The sequence below is a fragment of the Podarcis tiliguerta genome, assembly GCF_965153285.1.
Source record: "Podarcis tiliguerta genome assembly, chromosome: 6".
Taxonomy (NCBI): domain Eukaryota; kingdom Metazoa; phylum Chordata; class Lepidosauria; order Squamata; family Lacertidae; genus Podarcis; species Podarcis tiliguerta.
In genome coordinates, this window is record NC_139539.1 from 96,403,366 (window position 1) to 96,411,278 (window position 7,913).

A 7,913-nucleotide genomic window follows, 5' to 3' on the forward strand; every position below is an offset into this window, starting at 1 on the left:
TGTTGGAGTGGCCATCAGTGTTGCCATCAGTGCTGGGGGTACACTTGATCGTTTACCGTGTTATTTCCACTTTACAGTGGTATTGTTTTTCTGACATCTTTGTTGCTAGAAGTGCAGAGGATCCCAACAAGAGTGTGCTGGCGTTACACTAAGATAAGCAATGTCTGCAGCAGCAAAGGATATCTCTGCCCATGTATTAGGCACTTCAGCAAAAATTTCAAAAGCATTTAGGCTCTCACTAGAGCAAATAAGAAAACAGCTGGATAGGACAAAAGTTGTTGCCTCTCCCATGAATCATCATGCAATACAAAAGTCAGGGGGTGTTCCCTTATCTAGGAGACATCAAAGAGACGAGAAAGGCCTAGATGTGGTTTGGTTTGTAATAAGAGTGAGTAGAAGCAAACAAATTGCAAGAGGAAGCGCATTTCATATTTGCACTTTGGAGGTCAGAAGTAAATAAAGAGGAGGAGAACCCAGAAGGAGCAAAGAGGATGGGAAGGATTGCAGTCTGGGCTTCCAAAATAAATAAATCAGTCTGCCAGGAAAAGCTAGGAGGAAAATGCAGGCAGCAGAAGTCTGAAGAAACATTCAAGTTTTAAGGTGGGAAACCGAAAACAAAGGTCTACCAAGTAAGAGACAGAATTTGAACAAAAAATGAATAGGAAGCAAAACTGTATTTTGCTTTTTGCTCCAAAGGTCCATGTTTACAGTGTTTGTCTCATATCATGTTTGGGTACATTTTGCATGAGAACTGCTTCTGCTCCCTGCTCTGCTCTGTGCAGGCAGGCAGGCGTCAGGTATCTTGCATCTAAGCAGTGGGTGGAAGCTCTCTGAGGTTTTCTGGTGTCAGCCCAAGAGGCTTTTCAGTGGTGGGCGCAGGTGACGTCTGGGGACACAGCACAGGAAGAGAACCCTTCTCTGACGCAGCATCTGAGCTTGGCTGGCGGGAGCAAGTGAGGACTCCAGAGACATGGCTCTCCCCGCCATGCAGCAGAACCAGCACTGCATTTATCCCCAGGTCTTCTGGACAAGCAGCAGTGGAGTTTCCAACTCTGAGTGTGCCCCTTCAGGACTGTGTCCCATCAGGTTTGCGCCCCACCAGGACATTCGCCCTGCTCTGCCTGTGCCAGAGACCAAAAGGAAAAAGCAGAACAAAAAGGATGGCACATGCCTGTGTTTCCTGGTGGTTTCTCTGCTGACCCTTCTGGCCCTCGCTGGGGTTGGGCTTGCAATGTTTCAGATCTTCCATCTGCAGCAGGAACTAGATGCTCTGAGAGAGGTAAATGGAGGCACAGAAATACCAGAGGAGACCTGCAAGTGGCACACGCCACCTGGGGGAAGGGCACCCTGGGTCCCTGGATTGGCAGCTCCTGAAGATGGGGCCCTCCACTGAAAGGGGCACAGGGTGATTTTTATTCCCAAGTGTGAACGTCTGCCTTTTACCTCCACAGCTTTCCTGCTCCGGGCAGGTGCCTCAATCTCCTGAGATGCTCAAAGGTGAGAAGTCCTTGTCCAGGGATGGCTGGGGGGCGGGGGGGGGGGGGGAGAGAGAGCAGAGCCAAATGAGTGGTTGTGCCTGGGCTGCCCTGCCTGCATTTGCAGTTCTTATAAAGTTTCTTTCATCTGGAATCACAATTGCCTATTTCTAGAGCTTATTGTTCTTGCCACTGACTTAAAGAAACTTGGGCCACTTTGGATATCTTGGCTCATTACCTGAACAGTGAAATGTTGAATGAAATGGCTGCATTGAAGTCCCAGTCCATGCTAGTTGCAGATGGACTTCTCTCTTTCTGTTATTTCTGTATCCCCAGAGCTTTTGCTGCTTTGGGGATTTCTGGACAGGTCTGTTTCATCTGCATCGGGCAGATGATACAGAGAGTGATTATAGCACACGTGAGAGCCATTTCTCTTACTGTCTGGCATAGAATATTTTGATACAGAACTGTTTGTTGCTGTTCACAAGCTTTTAAACAGAAATGTATTGATTTCAAAATGGTTTCATCAGAAAAATATGTGGTCTGCTGGTGGTGCTGGGCGCCATCGGCCTGTGTTTGAAGTCCAGCTCTTGTGTGGGAGGTGGAGAGCATTCAGCTCTAGGGAGATGGGGACTTCTTCTTCCAACCAGCTAAGACCTGCAGGTGGGTGCATTTAAAAGCACTGCAAGAAAGCCCTCGGGGATCCACAGTGGATTTGGAGATGTGCCATTGTCCCAAACCAATCTGAAAACCAGAGAGCTGAGAAGTTTGAGAAAAACATTGGGCATGATCAATGGAAAATGTTGCTTCTGTGCCCTCATGGGAGGGGACTCAGGAATAAGTTCAGTCATAGGTGGCTGTGTGGGAAACAGAATCCAGTCCATAAACTGGTCTGCTGAGGGAAATGAAATGTTAAGGCGCTCATCCCTCCCCTCAAGGGCTGCCCCCCCTAAAGCACAATTGCCTCTGAAAGAGGCAAGTTTAGCACTTGCGATCCCATTGATTTCAGTGCCAAAGGCCTGGGGGGTAAAGCCTACTATGGCACACGGTGGCATAATTCTCATTGAAATGGATGTGACCAAAATGTGCTTAACTTTGGCTGGATCACACCTCTCAATTTCTTCAGAGCTGACCTCATTGCTTCCCCTTTCCATTTCTTCTCTCTGTTGGAAAGGTATAACGCGTTACTTGCCTTATTCTCTATTGCAATGTAGGATTTCTGAATGGAACAGCGGAAAAGGAAGTCAAGAGGAGAGCACACTTGACAGGTGGGCAGCAAAGCGCATAGCAAATGATCCTGCAAACAGCGAGGGCAAAAAAGAGCTGTAGCTGAGGAAACTAAGGAACTGGCTGAATTGTACTTGGGAAACTGGTTTTCATAACCAAATCAGATACTTTGCTGTCTCTCAAAACTAATGGGAACAGGTCAAGGAAAGTGCCTGACTTAACCCTCTCTGCCCCTTCTCCCCCAGAATTTTTCTCCCATCTTGGACTGGGCAAAATGTCTGGAAAAGGGACTACAGGGGGAGAAGTGGAAGACTGGGAGATGCTTAAGCATTTCTCTTTGCACCAAATCACACATTTCTCTCCCACTGCTTTTGCGATGTTTGGAAGAGATAAGATTCTCTGGCTCTGGGCTGATGTCCTCATCCAGATGAGAGCACTCGGCCCTCAAGCTACATATCCTGTACTCTTAAGAGCTGCACAGAAGCACAAGTTTTACCAAGCATGACATTGGTCATTCTTTAACTGGGGTGGGTAGTTGCAATCTTCCATTTGCTGCTCTCCTGCTGCCGTCGCCTGTTTGTAGCATTGGAAGAGAGCCAGCCCAGTCATGAGGCAGCGTGAAGCAACCACCTCAGGTGGCAGAAGCACGAGAGGCAACACCCTGCCTGCCCCATTGCTTCCGGTGTGTGGCGTTGCCTTGAGCAGAGAAGATGAGCAGCAATGGTTCCAGGTTCCAGGTTCTCAGTCAGCAGTGAGAACAACTGACGTCCACACTGCAAAGAGCAAACCAGCAAATGGTATGGAGTAGCATCCTTCAGTGCTCTTCAGATTTTGCTGTGTTCAAAAATATTAGGAAACCTTGCAATATAGTGGGGTCTGAGAAACTGCTTGTTGTCTTATTTTCACCATGACATTCCATGTTTCTAGGCAAAGCAAACCAGCGATCGCTCCCACTGGAATGGGAGAGTACCTATGGACACGCCTTCATTTCTGGTGTTCAGTATGAAAACAGGGGTTTGGTGATCGATGAAGCTGGTCTCTACTTCGTGTACTCCAAAGTGTTCTTCCGGGGTGGGGCCTGCACCCCCCAGCCTCTTGATCATGTGGTTTTCAAAAGAAACCCATCTTATCCTGATATCCAGGTGCTGATGGAGGACCGAAAGATGAGCTACTGTGTGGCCCGGCACATGTGGGGCAGAAGCAGCTATTTGGGTGCTTTGTTCAACCTTTCCAGGCAGGACAGCCTGTATGTGAGTGTCTCAGAAGTCACACTGGTGAATCCTGAGGAGTCAAAAACCTTCTTTGGCTTATATATGCTTTAGGGGTGGGTGGAAGATTAGCATTCATCATACAGGCTATGTGAAAATTCTGAGCAACATGAAAATGGTCTGGGACAGCTGATGGACTGCAAAGGTTGCTTCCCTAGAAAGCCCATCAGACTCCATGATTTCACTTTTTACACTGAGAAGTTCAAAAAAGGCCTGAAGTGGATCTCCACAGATTTAAACTGAGGGTCGACTTTTCCTGCTGGATTCCTTCAGAGACAAACAGCCTTGAACCACACACGACTTGCCAAAGAGTGCCAGGAAATCCTCCATTTGGGGAAAAGGAGGGATTTTGCCGCATAAAAACCTGTCCCTATTGACCAAATGTAACAGCCAAATTTGGATCCATATTTAAAGAGATGTTCTTTGGTGTGAAGGGAGCAGAAATGTTTCCTGTTAGTTCCTAGTGTGTGACCGCCTAGCTGCTAGTCTGGTTCCATCCAGCGTTTATGTCCTGTGCTGCAGCTTCCCAGTGGAGGCCTATTGGGTGGCTGTCATTCATCAGTCACACTTTTAAAACTGCCCCAGTGCCAGAAATGTAAGCCACTCTTTTTCAGCCTACCTCTTTGGCTCTAGAGGTAGCCAACTCTCAACGAAAAAACAAAACCCACTTTCCCACTTCTCTCTCTCTGTGCTCGGAGGCCGGCGAAGAGGCAGCTCCTTGAGCCCCACAAAGCCCTGTGGATCACTGGCACCATCCTCAGCATCCCCGATTCCCAGCACCGCCTGAGCAGTTCCGACAGTCTTGTGAATGTGATGTAAGATGAAGCACTTTCAGATGAGCGTGGTCATGAAACTTCAAATGAGACTAATTCCTATGCATTTTCTTCAACTGTGGGAAAATTTAGAATGATTTTTGTTTGGAGAGAAATTAAAGAAGTTAAAATATTCTGGCAGGTGAATACTCTCAATGTTTTGGGATCTCTTCAGGCTGGAGGGGGGCATTCTTCACAACCCAGAAAGTAACATGGAGATGAATATGTGGGGAACTTGGGGTAGTTTGAGACTATCACTGTTTTTGGCTGGGATTCAGTCACATACTGGCAAATTCAGGTTGCACAGCTATAGTTGATTAGGAGCTCTTGCACAACAACCCTGCTTCCTCAAAATATTTTAAATTATGGCGCACATTAAGCAGAGTGACAAGCAAATGTAGTGGAATGTGTGGAATAACAATTGTTTTGATGCAATATCATCTAGCCTCCCCACAAACAAATTGGACTGAAGGCTCATTTAATAGCCAACTGTGTCTGGGAAAGGGAGGGGAGGGCTGTGCCTCTGCAAGGCCTGGCTCATGAATGGAAAACTGTGGACACCACCCAGGCGAGGGCCCAGGGCTTCACTGTGCAGGAACTAGCCTTTTGCTTGCTTCTGGGAATTGCATTTCTTTGAATGACAGCAGAGAGATGCCAGTTTCTGACCTCAGTCTGCAAGAATCGGCTCACTCTGGTTTAGTTTCTCAGTAAGCTTGGTTTCTCAGGAAATGGGGCCTTTGGTCAGGAGACCTTTCCTTCTGTTGCAGAACTTTCCGTCTGCTGAGAAGTGCACCACAACGCTGTACATACAGTGGTACCTTGGGTTACAGACGCTTCAGGTTACATACGCTTCAGGTTACAGACTCAGCTAACTCAGAAATATTACCTCGGGTTAAGAACTTTGCTTCAGGATGAGAACAGAAATCATGCAGCAGCGGCACGGCGGCAGCAGGAGGCCCCATTAGCTAAAGTGCTGCTTTGGGTTAAGAACAGTTTCGGGTTAAGAGCAGACCTCCGGAACAAATTAAGTTCTTAACCTGAGGTACCACTGTATTTGCATTTCATCGTCTGGTCTAGGTGGATTGGAAGCATTAATAAGAAAGAAATGCCCACTTGAAAGCCCTGGCTGGGACTTATTCTCGAGCTGGTTTGAAGGAAATCTGGCGGTTGGACTATAGCCTTGGACCTGGAGATTAAATGTTTCTCTTCTAAATTTGGCTTTCTTGCCCATTTAGTAAAAGCAGCTCTTCTTGGAATATGTAAGCATTTTAGCCAGATCTTCCTTGTAGACTTTGGTGCTGTGTGAGGTAAACTTTAATTATGAATCGGTCACAACAGGACAACCCTTAACCAGGCTGTGAAATTATTGAGAGAGAAATTAACTCTCTGACTGAGCACGGCCAGCTCACTTTCTGATGCCAAGTCGGCTGTTTCAAACACCTAAGCCCAAATTTGTTAAAGTACAAACCATTACAAGTAGTATCTTTTGATGTGGCAAAAGACATGATGTAACCTTAGTGTCAATGAGAATCTGACTTGAAAGGGCTAATTTTAGTCAAAAGAGTAGTTCCGAATGCTGAGAGAGAGAGAGAGAGAGAGAGAGAAAACACGCCACCACCACTTTGCAGCCCCTTCAAGCATCTGGGGAAGCAGAGCTGACGGCAGACTGAGCTGCACCATTTCAGTCTGCCACGACTACCTCCCTCTAAGGGAAAGGAAAAGGCTGACCTCTGTGCCTGATGTGCTAGACTTTTCTTCTGCTTTGACTTGCACTAGGAAAGAGTTGCTGGGGGGGGGGCTGCAACTTTCCCCTGTGGCCTGAAGCGGCATCACATCACCTCATTCTGTTAGCCATGTCAACTAGCCCTTGAACATTTCACCTGTGGCTGCAGTCTGGGGTGAATATATTTTTGCCCCCACACAAAAAGAAAAATATCTGAGTGGAGCCAGATGCCGGGGGTTGCAGGTGCTTTCCCAAGGATTGGTTTCCCTGAAATAAGGGACAGCGGAGACTGTGGTGTCTTTAGGATATACAATTTATTTATACATATCCACAAGCTGGGCCTATGATGGAGGGGCTCACAGCATTAACACCCCAGAAGGCTGTGCTTTTCCCATAGCCACAGCCTTGGATTCAGGCAGAAATCAAGCCTGTCTCTCCCTCTTAGGCCTCAGTCTGCAGCCTGCTTCTAGCTCTCGCACACAACTCTGGCGTTTTGTCCTTCTAACTATAAGCTAGTTGGGGGGCAGGGCACCTACTTGATCTCTGGCACAGAGCCACTTCCTTTGTTAGCTTAATGACATATAGTTAGAGGGTCAATACCAAGAAGCTGGCCTGGCTATTCCAGCAATTGAATCCTTGCTGGATCCAGGGATTAGAAGGGACTCCGGCACACCCCAAACTCACAACAATATCTTTATAGCTTATGGGATGCTTTTCCAGGAAGCACATCTGCCTCCCCAAAAAGAAAACAAGGCATTGCACAGCATCCCTTGCCTAGCATTTCAGAGAGTTGGGTCTGGAGCCCTTTATTAGAGGATGGGAGATCACATTTAGCTAGCGCACTGGTCTCTTATACAAACGCAGGCAGCCGACAAGACTTTGAGGAGCCACCAGACTTTGAGACTGACTCTACAGCTCTAGACTGACAAGGAGGAAGATCTGAGATGAGATGCAACCAAGGCAAGGATTTCCACCCTCTCATGCCCAAGTCCCACCCTAATGTTGCAAGCAGGAGGGAAGCCTTCTGCCCCATGTTTTGTGCAGGAACTCTTTGCCCCAGAAAAGAAAGGGTTAAGCACACCCCCCCCCCCGCTGCAGTTTGCACTTCCGGAAACTGCCTCACACCCTAAGTAGGCAAGTCTAAGCCAGAGGGAGCTTTGTGGCCTGCATGACACACTTCACACCTCTCGATAGGAAACTCTGCCACATCAAATAGATCTTGTTACGCTCCTCTGTGGGGGAAAGAGCCCCTGCTTTCATACTTGCGGGCAAAAGAAGTCAGAAACAGAATTACATCCTTCATGTGCTATTTATCAAGCCCCTTGCATCTCTCTTTTGGCACCAGAGAATGAATTTCCCAGTTGCTGGAAGATTCTGCAAACCTACCCCCAAAGTGGGGAGACTGTGG

At 47.5% G+C, this 7,913-nt stretch overlaps 1 protein-coding gene across 1 annotated transcript; it reads left to right on the forward strand.

Annotated features, from left to right (window-relative positions):
- Positions 1-643: 643 nt before the first annotated feature.
- On the forward strand, positions 644-4,917 carry FASLG (Fas ligand). The gene is made up of 4 exons (XM_083446588.1): positions 644-1,279; positions 1,452-1,497; positions 2,690-2,743; positions 3,630-4,917. Exons 1-4 carry the CDS (start codon positions 971-973, stop codon positions 4,022-4,024), a joined length of 804 nt encoding a protein of 267 aa, XP_083302714.1. The 5' UTR covers positions 644-970; the 3' UTR covers positions 4,025-4,917.
- Positions 4,918-7,913: the final 2,996 nt, after the last annotated feature.

What these genes read in the sequence shown, in the direction of transcription:
- FASLG (XM_083446588.1), top strand. Translation starts at nt 971, where the DNA reads ATGGCTCTCCCCGCCATGCAGCAGAACCAGCACTGCATTTATCCCCAG. An exon ending in AACTAGATGCTCTGAGAGAG is followed by an intron (nt 1,280 to 1,451) that starts GTAAATGGAGGC and finishes TTACCTCCACAG; the next exon opens with CTTTCCTGCTCCGGGCAGGT. An exon ending in ATCTCCTGAGATGCTCAAAG is followed by an intron (nt 1,498 to 2,689) that starts GTGAGAAGTCCT and finishes ATTGCAATGTAG; the next exon opens with GATTTCTGAATGGAACAGCG.